The sequence below is a fragment of the Periplaneta americana genome, chromosome 5, assembly GCF_040183065.1.
Source record: "Periplaneta americana isolate PAMFEO1 chromosome 5, P.americana_PAMFEO1_priV1, whole genome shotgun sequence".
Taxonomy (NCBI): Eukaryota; Metazoa; Arthropoda; class Insecta; order Blattodea; family Blattidae; genus Periplaneta; species Periplaneta americana.
The window spans coordinates 65,213,673-65,235,136 of NC_091121.1; the positions used below are offsets into that span (position 1 = coordinate 65,213,673).

The 21,464-nt window shown below is 34.8% G+C and overlaps 1 protein-coding gene across 15 annotated transcripts in view; it reads left to right on the forward strand.

The window, feature by feature from the left end:
- LOC138699780 (multiple PDZ domain protein-like) overlaps positions 1-21,464 on the forward strand; it is a 1,065,748-nt gene that overhangs the window by 1,006,756 nt on the left and 37,528 nt on the right. For 14 of the 15 annotated variants that reach the window (XR_011332076.1, XM_069825919.1, XM_069825908.1 and 11 more), the window contains 5 exons: positions 2,951-3,022; positions 6,597-6,771; positions 15,575-15,972; positions 18,480-18,635; positions 18,723-18,875. Coding sequence is in view for 14 of the 15 variants with exons in the window: in XM_069825919.1 (XP_069682020.1) it covers positions 2,951-3,022; positions 6,597-6,771; positions 15,575-15,972; positions 18,480-18,635; positions 18,723-18,875 (954 nt within the window). In the remaining variant the exon portion in view is untranslated. The remainder of the gene's footprint in view (positions 1-2,950; positions 3,023-6,596; positions 6,772-15,574; positions 15,973-18,479; positions 18,636-18,722; positions 18,876-21,464) is intronic. The other variant, XM_069825918.1, reaches the window with a different exon arrangement.

The window sequence follows — 21,464 nt, forward strand, 5'->3', positions numbered from 1 at the left end:
GCCAAAAGATTCAACTTTTTTTTCGGCATGTAAGAAATCACTGCATGAATGTGAATAAGTGTGTACCTAGATATTTACAAATGAACTTGTTGCTCTGTTGTACAGAAGCTACATGACTGCCATTTAGTTTTCTATCTTGCTTTATAAAACTGTTGCCAGCGATGTGGCTACCCCCAACAAAATATTACAGGGATTACTATGAATGCTGACTGATGTCAAGCATTTTAATGTTTTGGACTTGTATAAGTATCTCATCAAAGGAACCAGGGTTCGATCCCCAGTAGATTCTGTTTGATTTGTTGTAGACAAGGCGGCCATGAGGCAGGTTTTCTCTGATTATTTCGTTTCTGTCATTTTTATTTCTCCGTGGTTGTAGTATTATGTGATATCACCGATTATGAATAGGCTTTGTAGTTTAAAAACATCGTGAAATAAACAATTGCCTTGCCTCATAATGTATTACATGTTAGGTAGTTTTATTGTGATATGTAGCTATAATGGATTTACTTATAATGTGAATATGGGTTATTATTATTATTTATTAGGCTCTTAGGCCTATATAGCATGTTTTAAAATAAATATATTCCAAGACAAGATTAAAAATGTAGTTGTAAATATTTTAATGGTTCAGTTTGCGCCATTTTCTCACTGGATTTGCTGAAATAAGAAGTGAAGTTTCTTTCACATTATTGAGTAACCTTCACTTTGAAATATTACTGAGTTAGGTATATGTAGTAGTCAGGATTCAGTTATCCATCATCTTGAACCAATATGTGTACACTGTAATATCTTTCCCTGTGTAATACATTCGTATTTAATTATTTATAATTTACTGTATAAATTAATATGTTTTCTGACTAGGTACATTATCATACTCACTGTCAGAATCAACTGTAAGTTGAAATATATCTGGACTTCTACATATAAACATATAACTATTACTACGTAATAGAATATCCCAACTCATTTTCAGCTATAAAGGCAGATTATTGTGTCTTGTCCAAAGTTTTAGAGACAGTTCGACCTATGCTACCAGTAAAATAAATGAGGAGCAGACATGGAAAACGGTATAAGTGCCTCCGAGGTCAAATTTTGTTGTTGTCATGGAATGTGATATATGTACAGCTCCAATGTCATAGTAATGGATATATGTGCCAAACATCCTTCCATATAGTCAAACGAGTGCATTCTAGATATAAGTCCCGTAGTATAGTCCTGATGAACGATATAAGTGCCACCTAGTGTATGTTCTGTGGAGGATTACTCGCTATGTTGATCTGCAGTGAATGTAGCGGTTTTGTAGCATTTATCATGGATAATAACAGACCACTAACTATAAAAGTATAAAAATATCTAAGGCAAAGAAGTGTGTAGAAAATAGGAAACTACTGCAGCGAAGGAAGCCATACACAACTGCTAAGGGAGGGAGAGGTTTTGTAAATCCATGGTTCCTAATCAAATGCAGGACATTGTAAGGTCGGCCAGAATTTAAAAAAAAAAACATTCAAAGTGATTTCAATGACATCTGAAGACTTCTTGGATGTGGCTTCAGGAGCTGATAGGGCTCTAAATACATTAACATTGCGTTTTACTCAAGTATCATGGATTCGAGTTGCTTGTGACCATCCAACATTGGTCCTTACCAGGAATGACTTGAGTGATTCTGAACAGTGAAGACATGTCAAGTCCTAAGAAGAGGACGAACACTGCAGTCTATTACAAATCTGGAGAAGTTTGCTATGCTGACTCCTAAGAATACTTTAAAGATAGAGAAGAAGAAAGACCTTCTGGCAATGCTAGATTTCATGGACACTAAGTAGGCCTACCATGGTTTTTGTAAGGACCTGTGCCAGTAGGAAAACAAACAGTTTCTCATGCTTACAAATAAAATTGTTAGTGTTCTATCTTTTAATATTCACAAATCACTCGACTGTTTGTACCGTTTTCAAGGAAATTATACATGGCACTTATATCGTTGTCAGACTTTGATAATGTGGGAGCCAGTTAAACCACATAATGTTGTCAGTAATGGGTTTCACAGCTCAATATGTTTGCAGGGAACTTAATTAGATGTTGAGACACTTTATGTTGAAAAAATTAAATGGTAATTGCAAGTATATAGTTTTTTGTGTTTTCCCACACGTAGTCATTTGGACACATATACCGTTTTCCTTGTCCAGTTCACAAATGTCCAATATTAAATTAGCGTATGAGTTCATGGTTTTATTCTCTCTCTATATATTTTTTGTCAGAATTGGCATATATAGAATAGTAGTATTTGCTCATGCTACATGCATGACTCTAGCTTCATTTTGAAACTAATTAAATCTACATTGATTGTGTCATATGCATTGTCTTACCGTTTCTTTTACAATTAATTTTAATGGTAAGATGAAGGAATACGGCTGAGTCGGCTCCATTATGTAATATTTGCAGCAGAATGAGACCAGCTGTTTAGGCCATATGAAAAAATTTGCGAAAACGAAAAAATACATGTAATGTAGTGCAACCCTTCCCTGCGATAGTTTAGTGGACGCCAATTTAGCTGTAGTGATAGCTTTTCTAAACAGCGATTGTTATGTGGTAGTGAAATTCTAGGTTTAGTTTCTAGTCGGTGGCATTTTCTTTTGTCCCATGTTTAATACTGTAATGTTGACAAAAGGACACGCCCTTTTGCATGAATATCAAACACGTAATAGGCTATATAACCCATTTAAATGCATGTGGTTTCTTTTTGTTTGTTAATGTTACAGTACTTGAAACATGGGATTGAAGATGTCATGTCACATACTGACCTGTCATTATTTACAATTTGCATGAGAAAGGAAAGTGGTCATTATAAACGAAAGTAAATACATATTATGCATAATTATATTTAGAGTTTTTAAGATGGCTTTTCCTTTCTCACCTCGCCTTGAACTGCTAATTGATTCACATCATTGTTTTACAGGCAGGTCTCATTGTAGGGGATATGATTCTGGCTGTGAACAAAGACACACTCTTGGGTTCAGATTATGATTCGGTGAGTAAACATATTTTTACTTGTTTAGCATTTTTAAAGAAATAAACATAAACTTAATAGTTATTTATGATATAAATGTACCCCCCCCCAGCTTAACGTAACATAATAGAGGGGCTGGGTGCAAGAAGGGCATTTTAGAGGATGTGACCTTTTTGAGTAAAACGCTTTATTGTGTTCTCTGATCTGTTATGCATATGATCACCAAGTTGTAGTTCAATACTTTGATCATAGAGGTCAGGAGTATCCAAAATATATAGGCGTGCATAGGTAACATCATTACGGTTTGAATTTTCAACATCAATTTTCTCAAAACTTGCATTTGAGAGAAGTGCCTTTCTTGCACCCAACCCCTCTATTATTATAGTACGAGATGGGAATCGGCCTCGTTTGTTAATCTATCGTCTCATCGAGTATAGTAATGTGATGTTACGATAAGCATACTGTGTAAAATGTTTCATCAGCTTTCAAATTTCACTATTTAGTATACTACGATACGAGGTTGGGAAGTGCTTTTTTACAAAATCGAGGAAACATTTGAAAACGAGCAGCGTGAGTTTTTTCACTTTCCGAGATTTTGTAATGCACTCCACAGACGTGTATTGTACAACATATTTTGCACGATCATATTTTTAAAATTACAAATAAATATATTTTACATTGAAAATTTAGAGTAATATTATTCCAAAGCCATCGCAAAACTATACTGCAATGGTAACTAAGTAACAATGAATACACTGTAATAGGTCTATTTCAGTATAGCCTACGAGTAGTTTTATCACAGTCTGGTATATACAGTCACGAAGCTCAATACGTAGCATCCATAGATATGTGCTAACCACTAGGATCGCTACTATCGCCTCATTACAGACAATGCGAAATAGTACGTGCACAGTTTATTGTTCCTAGTACCCTCATCAACTCAAGCTTCAGTCACGAAGCTCAATACGTAGTAAATATGCATCCATAGATAGTTGCTAACCACTAAGATCGCTACTATCGCCTCATTACAGACAATGAGAAATAGTACCTGCACAGTCTATTATTCCTAGTACCCTCATCAACTCAAGCTACGTGACTGTATATACTAGTCTCTGGTTTTACGTTATGAATAATGGTTCCCCTAGCAACAAGTTTCTGTGTGGGATTTCTAACTTTCATGGCCTAACAACAGTAGCTTTTAATACAAAAAAAAACACGATCGAGCAAAAAATTATATTTCACTATTACTGTATTTCACTTTTCATTATTTATTCTAAAATTTTGACGTTTTATTACATTTCAGCATCTCTCTGGGGAGAGAGGCGACGAGATTTTGTTTATAATGCGATTTTTGCAATTTACTGAAACAAATGAATATACATTAGTTACGATAACTAAGTCATTATAAACAAATTATTAGGAGACAAATATTTTTAATTTTCTGTCATAATTTGTCATTGCAAATAAAAATATAACAAATGTTGAGGAGAGTATTAACTGTACAGCTTCAATATCGAAATTGACAAATTAAAAAAAAATAGTAACTGTAAACAATAAAATAAATTACTTTTTTATATTTCAACGTGTGTTGCACTTTATCGCACTAGTGTGGTAAAGAGTCTCATTGCAATATTTTTATGAATATCATAAATATTAATATTACTTAACAAAAATTATTAACTTGTTAATAAATTGGGCTCACAGGACAAAATATTGGTGAACATGTGAAGAAAAGAAGTAATTTCTTACTCTATTGTTAGCCCGGGCAATAAGAAAAGTGTTGTAAGATATTGCTATTTTCATACCGAATTAATATTTCTCTGAAGACAACAGAGAATATCTTTAATTGAATGCCAGACATCCGTGACTTAGAACTATCGTACCGCATTATATCCAATTAGAGATATATTGGTCAGTGTTTTCTCTTTTAATTTCAGAAACAACACATTCACGTTCACGATAATCACATTTTTTTTCAAGTCAGGGACACAGTTAACGGGGGAGACGAGGGAGAGACTAGCTAACGGCGTCAATGTTTCAGACCGTGGTAAAACTTGTACCAATTATTCATCTCTCTAGTTCCAGTAAATAGGCCGAATCATGGAATTTTTATGCTCAGTCGGGTTTGGTTGCATGTACATGACTGTTCCAGACAATCATTTGACATAACTCTCTCTACTTCATAGCTTTTTTTTAGGCGCTGTTTAAATTTTAGGCCTATTTTAGTACTAACACAATAACTAGTAGTCTTTGGAAGGTCTTCCATTGGGTTCATTTTTAGAATATGATGTTAACTGATAAATCCCAGAATCGTATGTCCAGTTCTCGCGCTTATTTCTATATATAATTATATCTAATGTAAATGAATGAATGTTGAACTATTGTTAAGAGGTATAGGAGGAACAAAAACGGACACTTTCTGTATATTGAGTCAGATACGTCATCTTCTGAGTGAAAGAAATGTTTCTGATGATGATGATGATGATGATGATGATGATGATGATGATGATAACTAAATGAATTGGAAAGCATTACCATAATTATGATGATATCCAGATATTCCAGCCCCACTGTTTCATTTTTCTCCCGGAAGAAAATTGTCTGAAATCATCATCATCATCATCATCATCATCATCATCATCATCATCACCATCACCGCTGCCGTTGCCGCCGCCCGAAACTTCTTCCAATTTAATGCACTTATTTTTCTGAGACATTGTATTTTGATTTATTCATGATTAAAAATGAGCACGTATTATTTGAAATATTTGGGTCTAGACTACTACGTTTTCAAGGAGTATTCGAATCGATTTTAATACGCTTAACGTATTGAGTATGATCCCTCCAATCTCTGTTCCAATTTTCGATATATATTGAAAACGATTTGAATACGGAAGCTGAAGTTTCGAAAGCAGTAGTATGTTAGCATGTTGATCATTCTCTTGACCTTGACTATAAACAGCGTTGCGTTTTCTGAGACACATGGAAACTTGATATTTTGGCTGTTAATGTAGAATGATGATGGCGTTTAGGAAAATACCGGTACAAAATATTATGTGTTATGACACGACTTTTCAACATGTAAAATTGCGCTCGTTCTTGGTAAAACAGATGACAGATTAAACAAATGACTATCGTTCATGAGCTTAGCGCATTGAAATCGATTCGAATACGATACGCATTTTCAAGAAACTCAATCCGTATTGAATACGATCCGATTCCACGTTTTAGGTGTATTGACCTTGAGACTCAAATCGTTTCGAATCCTCGTTTTCATGAAGGTTTCAATGCGGTAAGCGTATTCAAATCGATTTAAATATTCCATGAAAATGTAGTAATTGAAGGATTGATTGTAAACATGTGTAACATTTGAAACAAAGTCTTCTATAGAATTGTAATAATATTTTGTGTTACATTCAGGAGAGAAAAAGTTATTTAGTAGTGAAATTTAAACTAGATTCTTTAGTCGTGCTTGCTAAAAATGGGGCGTGATACAACTTGCAGAACATAAAAACTGTTCTCAATGGAGATTGGAAGCAGTCTTTTACTGTAGAACTGTCAGAGTAAACAGCAACATTTACTGCCTTCATTTCAGGCCGCATCTCTGCTGAAGAAAACAGAGGGCGTGGTCACTTTGGTTGTGTGCAACCCCAATAAAGTGAAGGAAGAGGAAAAGAAAGCTGCAGAGGTGGATATTCGCAGCCCCACTCCCACACCGCAGCCGAGTGCCACGGCAGTTCCTCCAGCACCGAAAGAGCCGGAGAAACCGAGTGAGTATACACTCATAACCTGCGTTACATCTCCTTCTCTGTTGTGATGGATGTTCTGCCTTGCATTCACACTAACTGATTGTTGTTAAATAGGACATAGACAAACATTTTCAAAACTCACATTAAAATTACTATCCAGTGCATAAGATAACTAATGTTGTGGAAATGGGTAATCAAGAATCGGAATCAGATTATGTTCAAATTATGTGAAATACACAAATTGAAGAAAGAAAAGATTACTAATCCTAATAAATTAATTTAATCTGGATGTATAATGACGAAATTCTGCTGTTTTTAGCAATGCAATTTAACCAAATATTTGTTTATACAAGGTGGAAGGGAACCTATTACTGTACATTAAATCACAAAGGTAATAGATCAAGTCAATGCGAACAAGTTTTTTGATACGTCCAATAGTTTTGACAATACGAAATGTAACGTGTTGCAACGCTGCAAATACTCCGCGGTGTGGGGTGAGTGTAACTGCGCAAGACTTGCGAGAGAAAAATGTAAACAAAAAGTCTCATCAGATACGCTTCGATCAAATTACTGTACACTCGTAACACTTAACACATTACTTAACATTACTGTAAACTTAATTTCTTTTCTAAATTAATTTATTTTTAAATTCTTCAAACATAATAACTTAAATGGAGATTGAGTTACAGAATGTCTATTTGTAATAATGTTATTTTGAGTTTACATCAAATGTAAAGGAATTTTTCATGCAAATACTGTAGTTTTTGTTTTATAAGAACGTATGGTGTGAGCCTTTTGGGTATGGATAATATTAATTTATTATTATAATGCTATTATTTTGTTTATTTAATGTAGGACTGTAGAGTTTATCTTTAGCTGTGATAATGGCAACATGCAATAGTGTGAAACAAGTAAACAAATATAATGCTATTATGATAGTAGGAAAAATTTCTTGCTGGTTATATTATGATTAAAAGATGGGAGTTTCCATATATGACAATCAACAATGCATAATCTGAAAGGACAATGAAAATCGTAGATGATTAAAATGGCTATTACAAATCAACAGCGGGCATATTGTGTTTTTTGGTATGCTAAATTTGAGAGTTTTAAAAGAGTTCAAAGGGAATTTTGACGTGAATATTGTGTGCGTAATGTACCTATATACGATTCCGTAATGTTGTGGTATCAAACATTTGTAGAAACAGGTTCTGTGTAAAAAAAAAAAAACATGTAGGAGGTCGCTGGCGAAACCCAGTACGAGAAGCAGCTATCTATTGGCTTGGCCTCCAAACTCTCCAGATCTAATCCCTCCTGACTCTTCGTGTGAGGTTTTGTTAAAGACATTGTCTATTCGCAGAAACTCAGGAACATTGATGATAATTACTCAGGCTTTTCAACAAATCACTCCTCTTATGTTAAAACGGACATGGGCTGAATTATATCACCGTTATGAGTTGTGCAGGGTGCGCAATGGGGGTCATGTTGAGCTCTGAGGAATCTCCCATCTTTCAGTGTTGTATGCACAAAGTTTCAACAAATAAAGTTCAGTAGTAAATGTTTTACGGTGTTTTTATTTTATCCATATCCAAACGGATCAACCTGTACATTCATTACTATTTTGTAATTACGTAAAAATCTAAGAAATCAACAGATACTGTGAATGTTAAATAAGTTTAATGGTATTAAATTTAGACTTAAAGTGGTTAGAGCGTAATAAAGAATGTTACAAACCAAACAATTTGCGTAGTTAATTGTATGAACACTTTGTTATCATCTACAGTAATTTGATCGAAACGTAACTGATGAGACGTTTTTGTTTACATTCTCCTCTAGCAAGTCTTGCGAAGTGAATGATTGCAGTTACACTCACCCCCACTGCAGAGCAATGACCTCGAGGAGCGTTGCAATATGTTACATTTCGTATTTTCAAAACTATTGGACGTATTAAAAAACTTGTTTGTTAAAACTTGTTTGCATTGACTTCATCTATTACCACTGTGAATTAATGTAATAGGTTCCCTGTATAAATAGCAATCTTCACTACGTAGTCTGAATTATTTTAGTGGGGAAGCCATGAATATAACTCTGACAGTTCTCCACAAATAGCAGTCTGTGCCATATGCGACTGTCAGAAGCTTTATAGCCTACTTTATGATTTCATGCTTCTTATACCGAGTAGCCTGTGATGTAAATAATGTTATACATAAAATTTGGCATAAAGTGACACGGGATTTACAGGATTTTTATAATTTCGTGAATCGTATATGTTCTCGGTTTGATGTTGCTGAAATATTTAACATTTTAACAAATTGGTTTTCATTTAAGGATTGTGTAATGACTGAAAGTGAAATAAATTTAATGCAACTTATATGTTGTATTATTATTATTATTATTATTATTATTATTATTATTATTTTACCTTTATTTCTTTATTGAATATATATCATATATGTACAAATATTTACAATAGAATTATTGTATTTCATCTAAATGATCCGTGCTAAGCAAGTGACGTCAAAATAGTGTGACGTAACTCATCTGATGTCCAATATCGAAATTTTCGTAACATTTTAAATCATTTGGCATTCGAGTATAAACATTTCACGTTAAAATTAAAATTCTCAAGAGACAAAAAACAACAGCATATCCCAGTTTCGCGTTGTGTACTCAGCGAGGTAGGCCTAAATGAAGGACGTGCTTTTGTGCTCTTGAAGATTAGAGCTCTGCACGGGATCGGGTCAAGGCCACGGGTCGGGCTTGGATCGAAATTCACTTATGCTTGTCGGGTTCGGGCCAGACTTTGGCCCTAAAGAAATGCAAACCTTTTTTTCCCTCGCGAATTATATAGGCCTATTGATTAAATAAGTAATACGAATATTTTAATGCATGCACGATTAGATGTCCACCCGACACCCATCCAGAACAGCAGATTATCGGTATCGTAAGTTATTGTTCAGTTCAACTTTGTATTTCGTAACGGCATTTGTCTCATCTCTACTCAGTCATAGACACAGAGCATTAATTATTTGTTTTACCTGGGAGACTGGGAGATTACTCCTTCTGATGCTCGCAGCTGTTCCTAGCCAATGTGGTTTCTGGCCTCTGCTCTATCTCTCCTAGCCTTCAGGTTTCGGGTCGGGCTCGGATGATAGTTATAAGTAAAGGGCAGGAAAATGTGCGTTATGCCTTAAGTTCAGTGACTATGGACTATACTGTTGTCATTACTCACGTAAACAGCGGCAAGAGAGTAGCCTACAGTCTGGTAATGACAACCTTATCACTCCATTCAATCGATCTATAAATACTGGAATGAAGTTGTAATATACTTATTATGATTGAAAAAATTACCTTAAATGTTAACTGCCACCGCCTGGATGATTAAAGGATGGATTATACTGAACCAGAATATACATTCGTAAATTATCAAAAGAGAAAGTTCGAAGTCTCTCACTCAAACAGTTTTTCAACATCGAAAAGCTTCATTCCGTGTCACAAGATGTTAGAGGTGCAAATGAAAAAAGCGCCGTAGTATGTCGTTTTTCCCTCCACTCAAATTTTTACAGATAACTATATAACCGGTATTTTTTTTTTTTTTTTTTTTTTTTTTTTGCAGAATTTGAAAATTTTTTCTTTCGCCTTTTCACCTCTAAAATGTGGATTATCAAGTTTCTTGAACGGAATATTTGCAGAAATCTTTAGCCTATATTACATAAATCCACATTACATTCAGATCGTGTATGTTTTTCATTATTTGATGTCGAAGATCTCCTTACGTTTTCGGTATGTTTCTTGCTGTTACAATGCCGTTCTATGTAATATTTCCTACGTATTTTATTTTCACATTTGCGCACGGCACAGAAAATATTTTCCCTTACCGGAACCAAAATCTCTCTTCCGTATTTATTTCTTAGACTGTTTAATTCCAAATACTTCGACTTAGATATTTAAATCACTTTTCCACAACACTACCACCTGCACAAAGGCAATAAACAATATTGTAAAGACCTGACTTTCTTCCCCATATGACTATAAGTTGACACTGAAGATCACTCGTTGGTTTCTACTTGTACTGCCACCCTCTCGTAGTGCTTTTATGTTATTGCGCTTGTGCCTATGACGTCATCCATATTTCAGACTAAACTAACCTGTATCGCGTGGTAACGCACATTTTTCCGCCCTCTAGTTATAAGCTAATGTCGGGTTCGGGTTGGTTCAGATTCGGCTGGGTCTAAGAATTTCGGTGAGTGCAGACTTCTATGGTAGATACGTACAGTAATGTGAACAAAACTATATAAAAGAATAAAAATAAGCAACAAGAAATTTCCTCTTTTCCGACTTGTCAGAAGCTGTTACAGTCATTCTTCTAGTGAACCTTGTAATACCATTAATGTTTTCCTAACCCATCTCCACAATACAATAAAGATTAATAAACTTGATAAGAAAATAAAGTGGATGTGTTTGTAGATTGTTTGCCTCTATTATTATTTTACATAGTAATTTGAGTTCTTCCCACCTTCTCCAAAACACTACATACATTTCTGTAAATACATATCAGCCATTTACTATGTACACTGAATGTAAGACACAATTTTTAAAAGCGTGTGGAACTCGATTCTGAATTTAATCCTCTCTTGGTTATTGATGTTAGTTTTCTAAAATATTTTCTGCGTCATGGTGACAGCACACAACGAGAGTTCCACAACATTTATGACCAGTATAAATATTTTAACATACCTGAGAGACAAAACAGAATATAATCACTAGCAAAAAAGCACATTTACTTTTACTTCTGCATACCAAATATGAGGAGGAAATATTTTATGATTAAAATATCCTGCTGAGAATTTTTTTGCGTCAATATAAGTCACTCAATTCATTCAGGCATATTGCGTTAACAACGTGATAATTAGACTGCGGAAGTTTATGTTAATGCATATTTTAATTTATTGTGCATATACCTGAAAACTTTGTCAGCTGTGTCTTTCCTGATCATATCTTATAAGTTGAAATAAAGCCATATTTGGAAAGGTTTTTTGCCATAAATATGTTATTTTGTTTTACATATTTAAGAGTATAATTATTATATTGAGTATTTTTGTCGTTTTGTCAATTTTTATTTTCTCCAAATATTATTGCTCTTCGGCATTTCTTTACTTTTATCTGGACTGCTTCATAAAAACAATGGCAGAATTGATATGCTTGGATAAAAGTGATTATATTTTATTTCACCTTCTATTAAAACTTGTTAAAGTGACATATTATCAAGCCTTCGGTGACGAAAGCTTTAAAATAGCAAAAGAAAATCAAGTAGGCTACCGATAGGACATGAAAAATCTACTATCAAAATGGAAAATGAAAGAGGAGAAATGTTTCTCTCGTGATGGTGAAGTGATATATTATCAAGTATGTGAAAAACAAGTGTTTTTTTTTTAACTTAGAAGTGAGAGTTCCTGGTAATCGTTCATTTTCTATCTTTTTATAATCTGATTTTTTCCAGTCACGAGACAATGCCCTGTTTTCTACTAATCGGTTTTTCAGAAAGTATTTTTAGTTGTTTCTTTGATTGATTTTTCGTATTTTCACGTGTTCTACATGCAAATTTATTATTATTATTATTATTATTATTATTATTATTATTATTATTATTATTATTATTATTATTATTATTACAACTGTGAAGCCGGAATGGACAAATTGCCTAATTCTTGAAGCAGAGAAGAAGAAAAGAAGAATGAGAAGATTATTACTATTATTATTATTATTATTATTATTATTATTATTATTATTATTATTATTATTGTTGTTGTTGTTACAGTATTATTATTATTATTATTATTATTATTATTATTATTATTATTATTATTTCAATGTTACCATTATTGCATTATTCATATTGTAAAAATATTTTGTACTCGTATTTGTTCAGAGTAAAGCAAGAACTCAAGAAAAACTTCTTCTAAGCGTAATTTTTACTGCATATGATTCGTTTTTAGTATATATTTTAGAAATTTTAAATGCATGCATAGTTTGTGATTTTTTACTGCATGAACTTCCGCAGTCCAGTGATAATGTTTATTATTAGAATAACTTTACAGCAATAAAGGCAAATAATTCAAAGCAGCATTAGTCGAAATCAGCATCAGTTTATTTCTTCCATAAGATGAGGTTCACAAACGAAATGGTATAGATGGTATGTCTCCAAAAATGCTTGTGTCTGCCACATTGAATATTATCAACAGAGTATTGTGCCTCTAACGAAAGTTTGTCAAACCTATTTAATATCGTAGGGCTTAGAATATGAATTACTTTAGTTAAAACTTAACGTACTGGTACTATGTTATATTAATAACATTCAGTACTCACCCCCTCACAGTTACTGCTGGAAGTGTTGACCGTAATTCACATCACATCATTCACAGAATCTGTTTCATTAAACTGAGTTACTAAATTTAGTGTTTCTTTCTACATAGAACTCAGCAGTCAGAAAATTTGCGTTTAAAATTTTCCATTGTTTCTGCCATACAATTTCTTTGTCCGTATGTACGTTTTCAGAATTGGACATCTCTGTTTAATGAGTTTACGACTGATCACTGAAGACCCAATTCGATTATTCTCACGAATTAGCCTTCCCTGCATGACTGGTGAATCCCCTAATGATTAACTTGTTTCATCACTCCTGACTGGCGCTTATATTATCCTTCAGGCATCAGCTCTTTTTGTGTGTGTGTGCCAAGAGAGAGGAAATGAGATGAAGAGGTATAGAGATCATCACGTGAGAGTTGCATGGTTGATGAATCTCATTCCCTGACACCAGCTGTGCCAGTCTGTAATCTTCCTTGACAGCCAGTAATGGCACACAGTGACTCAACTAAGAATAAGTGCAGTTTGTTACGTGTGTTGTGTTTTGCAATGGTTAAATATTCAGTGTGTGGTTGTGTACACATTCTGAACACGTAGGCCTACATATGGAAAAATAAATCATGTGGCAGAGCAACGCAAAACTTTAGATATAAATTTCCTTGCCGACTGGTTCTCCCATCTGGAAAAACAATACTAAACTTATTGAATAGGTTTATTGAAGCAGATTCTGTGAGTGATGTGAATTATGCATCACACAAGATGGGCAACGCTTCCAGCAGCTACTGTGAGCAGTGTGAGCACCAAATGTTATTAATATAACATAGTACGTAACTTTTAATCTAGTAAAGCAACTTGAGTTTACAGATCCAAGCAGGGGAGTCGGGGGAGATGTGTTACTGGTCGGCCAACAGTAACACCGGAAAAATTTGCTGAAACTTACTGTAGAACAGGAAGTAACATAGTAGTTCTAAAGTGATTTAAAACCATCATCTCATGTTGATTATTATATAAAGTTTTTGGAGTCTCTTTGTCAGCCATATCTCTCTGTAATGGTATTTAAGAGTAGGTGAACAACACCTTCTTTTGTTATGTGTTGCAGATTCGTAGAGTTGGAATTAAAGTAAGTTTAAATCTTCGTCAGTGGCAATTTTTTTTGACTTTGTGAAAGATAGAAAAATGTAGAATGCCATCGTAGATACTTTGACAAATATTTACTTAACATAATGGTTACTTCAGTTGCTGCGCAATATGTACAGTCTTAGAAAAATGTCTTGTCGCATAGATAGCCTACTTTATAAGTCCCAGAAAGAAGGTAATGTGCATGATCAGAGGACGAGCGACCTGATTCACAAGAGAATGACTAGTTGAGGTAATAAAATTGGTTTTGTTTCATTATATGTCTGATCATGCGCAATGCCTCCTTTCTGGGACTTATAAAGTTTCTGTGCGACAAAACTTTTTTCTAAGTCTGTAGAATAAAAAAAAAAACATTTCTTTATACAGTGACATTCCTTTGAACATTACACATTTTTTTGTGAATAGTAGGGAATTATTCTTGTACAGTGTGGAAAAACAGACACACATACATACAAGTATATTTCACTAAATAACTACCGGTAGATAATTTCCCTTGAATCCTCACACATATTATTTTTGTTCCCTTATAGTATTTAGTTCGGTGCTTGTGTCTCATCTTATCCACTGGAATAACTTAAAGGTTTCTTTCTTGAATCTTGTTATTTTTTGGCTGCCTTCCATGATTCTTCTACTTATTTATTTTCCCTCATGGCATGTTGCGGAAAGAGTTTTCTTTGCGAGTTGTCTGTCTTGCTTTTTCACTGATAATGTTGCGTTGCTTTCTCTGCACTGATTCATCAGCTTGTGAACATTGGTATTAACTGCGTGTTTATTTCTATCTCGCTTTGCCGTCGCGGTGTGCTGGTGGATTTGCATTATGCATGGCCATGTGAGTATACAAAGCTTTGCAAAAAAATCTTGTCTGTCAACACAGTCACAGTCATTACGACAATCAAAAACAGTGTCTATGTATATGTATGTGGCTGAATCTTTAAATATTTCACTAAGATTATTTCATAATTAAATATACAAGACATAAAAATAACAGTTTTAAGCCACAGAATTACTTTTAAACTTGTATGTTATTTTAAATATTTGGAATTCATAAGAAGAATAGACTTGATCCATGTAGAACAATGTTGTCAGTAGAAAATAAGAATACCTGTGACTGTGCTTGTACGGACATGCTAAATCAATTGTTCTTATCTTTATAGGTTAAACAAATTCTTAAATAAATCTTATGATTATTAGTTCATTGTAAATTTAAGCTATATATAACAATGAAAAATCTAATACAGTTAAGTTTCTCTGCATATGTTCTCCATGAGTTATGCAATATTTTCTCCTTTAAAAGTGTTCTTAAGTGACCAATTTAATTTTTCAGGATTACTTCCAAAACCTCCACTCTCATCGCTGAAACCACAAAAATCTCCACCACCAAAATCCATCCAAACAATGTCGCCTTCTGTTATGCCAAATTCTGGCCTTCCAACATTTGAAACTCCGACGGCACATTCAAAATCACCTGCAACAACACCTGGTTCGTGCCTGGGTCATCCTACTTCTCTTGCCACAACACCTGTCTCACCGAGTGCCTCACCTTCCTCCACACTGCGATTATCTCCTTCTCCAACTGCTAAACATCAATCCTCTACTCCAGAGGAACCGCCTGTTGACCCAACGAAGTGTGAGATCACACCTGGCAAGGAGACCACGGTGGAGATCAACAAGGACAAGATGGGTCTTGGCCTCAGCATAGTTGGCGGTTCGGATACGCTACTGGTAAGGAAAATTGTGAAATCTTTCCTTTCTAAGAAATTCATTGACTCAGGCTTTTGAGAAACTTTGCTTGTCCAAGAAACAGATTTTCGTGCATAGTACCTAACAATAATGACTCCCGATTATTCTTCTTAACAGTGGACTCGATATCAGTAGTTCTAATATTGTTGTTGGAGACTAAGTAATTTTCGGAAATGCGTCATGAGATACTATAAACATAGTAAAGTTAGTATAACTTCTTCGTGAACAGTTGCGAAGCTTTTATGAACGTCCAACTGCACTCGAAGAAATTGAACAGACTATACAGTTCTTTTAGTGCCATATCATCGAAACAAAGTCCCAATCTATTTGGTGTGCATGCATTAATCAATAATCACCGATATATTTGGTAATGCAGTAAAGCCAACATAATGTACCTATCAGTTTCTGCTGCTAACCGAGATGATGTAAATAAGTCACTAGCACTGAAGTCGTTAGCCATTAATTACTAGAGGTGATATTAAATAGCTTGCAGACTGTGCAAATCTTGATGTGTAGATGTGTTTTTAACTGCAGGGAGCATAATTATGGTGTTTTATGTGTAAAAGGATGAAAAAAAGTAACTCATATGTAGAAAAAAACATTAACTAACCTGTATGTTCACAAAATATACAGAATGAAAAATTGTATCTTTATAAATATATTATATATTGGGCTGTCCAAAAAAAATTATGGTCCATATGACTCACTGAGACCATAACAGGCCTTGGGCCTTAGATTTGTTTGGATGATGATGATGCTCATGATGAATATATTAACATATACTTGAAAGAATTTGTACTGAAAAAGAAATTAAAACACCAATGATGATTCTTTATCTAATTTATCAGACAGCTGAAATTTCTAATGCACACATCATAATAACGAGTACCAAACATTGTTTTTATTCCGTCATTTTTAAACGAAAATCTCTACTGTTTTTTAACACTGCCTCTTTTCATGGCTTAGTTGGCTAAACACGCGAAACATTACATTTGACCGATTGATTGTTGATTATCAGAATACATTTAAAATCAAACTTAGAATATGAAAGTATATTATCTTATTTATATTTCACATTATTCCATAGGCATTGTTATTATATTAAATTTTGTCACAGTCTCCAAAAATGTTCATTGTCCTATTTTACTACAGCGATTATTAAAAAAAAATCTGAATGCAAACATTAGTTTTGGACATGCAACATGATATTCTAATATGATTAAAAAGTGGAAAATTGGAAACAAGCTTTTATTAAATATTCTGTACTATAACTAATCCGAATTATTTTTTCTCATACTGTAGTATAAATGCTCTGACATTATAAAGAAAATAATTAGAAATGATTTGAGACACGTCCCACCTATTCCCCCATTTATTGGCAAGTTTATCCAAAATCTTTGGAATGTGCTGATCCTTCTTGTTCTGGAGTGAAGGGTAACATAGGATCCGTGTTCTCAACAGCCCTTTGTCTTATAGAAACTCAGTCCTCTTTTTCAATACCGTACATAATAGTGTAAAATCAGCTTTGCTGTTGAATCTACTGATTTTCAGTGGCAAATGAGCAGGGTATTTAAGATCTATATAAAAAGTTTACTAACCTTAATAACAGAATAACAATCTTCTAAGCAGAAAGTCAAAACAATTTCAATAGGGACAACTAACTTTTAATCGAGTGGGACCAGTTTTTACAGCAATAGGCACTCTGTTTACAGTCTATTATTTCCTGTAGGAAATATCATACCAACTAGAAGCTTAGGATGATAAAATACGAAATTTCAGAAGAAAAGTTTTGAAGTGGAAACCAGTGTGTGTTGTAGAATGTAATGAAATTGGGTTTCATGCGTGACTGTGGAAAAAGAAAATATGATTCAACAACGAGAAATGAAAACACTATGCATCAGTGAAACATAATGTCAAATTTTATATTTGAGAGAATGTTGAATTTAATAGGCTACTGTTGAGTATACAAGACATTTTATTCAAAATAGGGGAAACTTCTAAATGAAGCAAATGTAATTCCTGATTATCCCAGATGAGCTCTTGCAAAAGATACTCTTGTCTTTTGTCACTGAAGCCAACTGCTTTACAGAAAATGGGAAACTCTTAATATTTGCAAATAGTATGTTATTTGAGTCAGAAGAAATTAATGCAGAACAAACATCAGCATTTTCAAATCTCTGGCAAACATTGAGGATGTCATAAGTACTGTAGTTATAGGAATGCAACACAGCAAATGGCTTTTTTGTCACAGTCAGGGCATTAGATATCAACTAGTACTGGTATGCAATATCTGTTGCTCATTTTTTAAACATCGTCTGAAACCATGGACAAGTTAAAGGTTAGATTTATTTTTAGCTTGAGTGTCTAGGCCTGCGCGTAAAAATTGAATTGATACAAAAAATCTGAAAATGAAATTTTATGAACAAGTGATGTTATGTAACTATTGATTTCATTGTATCAATTGTGTAATCTTGTTGTTTATATTTCAGGGAGTAATAATAATTCATGAAGTGTATCCAGATGGTGCTGCAGCAAAAGATGGTCGCCTTAAGCCAGGAGATCAGATTTTGGAAGTTAACAGCGAAGACTTTCGTAGCATCACTCACAGCAGAGCATTGGCAGCTCTAAGACAAACGCCTGCCAAGGTAACAAAACATATGTGCTGATATGGAAATTTTAATTAGTGCTTTTTCGTTTAGAAACATAAATATATGTTTTGATGTTGTGTACAGGTAAAGATGGTGGTGTTTCGAGATGAAGCTTCGACGAAAGAAGAGGACATCTTCAACGTGATGGAAGTGGAGCTAATGAAGAAGCCTGGAAAGGGGCTTGGACTCAGTATAGTAGGTCGCAAGAATGGCAACGGTGTTTTCATATCTGATGTGGTGAGTTCTGTTAAATTTTCTCACACAAAGAGGTAATTTTAAGCCATTTACAGCATTGGTTACAATTTCGAAGAAATGATATAGGTAGTATTTTGCATGGGGGTAGCTAAAAGCAAACAGAGCAATTGAATGAAATCTAAAAAAATTGGTAAAATGGCAGACAATGGCTGCTTTGCGCTTCAGTGGCTGACCATAATAATATCTTTGAAAAATATTGGAGTGCAAGAAGTCAAATGACATTATTGTCAAATGCCTGGCATTAGAAAACAACAACAACAACAACAACAACATATTGTGACATTTATTTTGCTTTAACCACCACACACCCGACAACAATGTGACTTTTATTCTTAATAATTCACCCCACAACAATGGGTATTCCACTCAACACAGCAACGCAATAGACGTTATTGCACTCCACACGACGACAATGGCAATACGGGACGTGTATTATTGAGAAGAACAACAGTGTACTTCTAATTTCAATTAGTGTTCACAATGCACTATGTGCAGAACAGAACTGTGAGTTCTCAGTTCACAGTTCACTCGCCTTGGCTAGTTCTTCTAGCTCACTGTTCATGTACACTGCACGTCGAATCCAAGTCTTCTAGATGCGGTTCCACTGCACGTCGAACCCATGTCTTCCAGATGCGGTTCCACTGCACGTCGAACCCTTGTCTTCCAGATGCTCTCGAAGGCTGGCTTCCTTGCTCGCTCGAAGACTCACTTGTAGACTTGAATACTCACTGACTCTCTTGTCTGCCACTAGCGCTTTTATTTTATTACACCATAACTTCTGGAATCTTCGATTCGCATGGCTTTCAGAATCTTCGAAAGAGATCCGTTTCTCGATGCTTCCTTACTTTCGCCCAATCATAGCAGCTTTTCTCCCCCCCTCGCTCCGTACCGCGGCTAGCGTCAGGGGTTCGTGTTTTGCCGCACCTCCTTCTTACTAGATGCGCGCACAACTCCCTGACGCAACGAGAACATTCCAAATGGCGCCACAATATTTACGTAGAAACTACGTGTGAGTGCGATCATGTGTTGACAGATGTATCTTTACTATGCTGCATATCTTTATGTAGAAGGGGCTGTTGATGAACAGCGCTCGAAACAAGGGGATACAAGGAGAACAAGGGTGGATACAAGGTGAATAAGGGGAATATAAGGAGAATTAGTAATACACAACGAGAATACAAGGAGGAAAAAAGGAATACTTGGGGAACAAGGGGAATGTACGAAAATAATGGAAGTACAAGGAGAATAATATGAATACAAGGAGATCAAGGGGAATACAAGGATAAGAAAGGGAATACAAGGATAACAAGGGAAATACGAAGAAGAAAAGGGGAATACATAAAGAACAACGCGAATGCAAATAAACAATGGGAATACAAGAATAACAAGGGGAATACAAAGACAATAAGGGGAATACTAGGAGAACAAGTGGGAATACAAGGCGAAAAAGGGGGATGCAAGGAAAACAATGGGGAATACAAAGATAAGGAGGGTAATACATTGAGAACAAGGGGAATTCAAGGTCAACAAAGGGAATACAAGGAGAACAGGGGAATATAAGAACAAGGGGTATGCAAGGAGAAATGGGAGACTATAAAGAGGACAAGGGGAATAGAAGATGAACAAGGGAAATTCAAGGAAAACACTGGGAATACAATGATAACAAAGAGAATACAAGGAGAACGAGGGGATTACAAAGACAACAAGGGGAATACAAAGAGAACATGCGGTAGGCTGCACTTTCCGTGTCCGTCAATTCCCAAGTTACCCGCCATACCTAGTGAGAAGAAAGACGTATGCATTATAGCAAAATAATTATAACTTCTGACAAGCAAACATTCTCATGGGGGCTGATAAAAAGGTTATTTCTTTTTTCTTCCACCTGTTAATGATATCAAAACACGTGCTTATACAAATTTTGGCCACTTGAGCGCAATTACAAAGGCCATCCAGAAAGTATGTTTGCCTGAAACCGCTTACAGAAAGAAAACACATTTCAATGGAAAGATTTATTGGAACAGATACAGCAATTGTTGCGCTATTTTTCAACATATTCCCCATTGGAACTGAGACATTTGTCATACCGCAGGATCAACAGAGAAGTGCAGACAGCTGTCACACACAGTGGTTTCGACCTCAGGTGACACACTTTTACGACACAAAGATACAAAAGTTGATCCCATGGTATGACAAATGTTTCAATTCCAGTGGGGAATATGTTGGAAAACAGTTCAACAATTGCTGTATCTGTCTCATTTAATATTTCGATTAAATTATGTCTTCTTTCTGTAGCGACCCCAGTCAAACTTACTTTCTTGATGGTCATCATAATTGCGCTCGAGTGGCGAAAATTTGTGTAAGCACTTGTTTTGACATTATTAGCATAGTGGAAGAAAAAAAAAAAACTTTTATTTGCCTCCATGAGAATGTTTGCACGTGAAACTTTCACAGTAAACCTCAGCATCGAAATTTAGAACTACGACTGTATAACATATTATCTACTATCATTATTTTCACCTTGTCTTCGTCACTACCGCAACCTCCCTACCGGTATCATCACAATCACCAGCT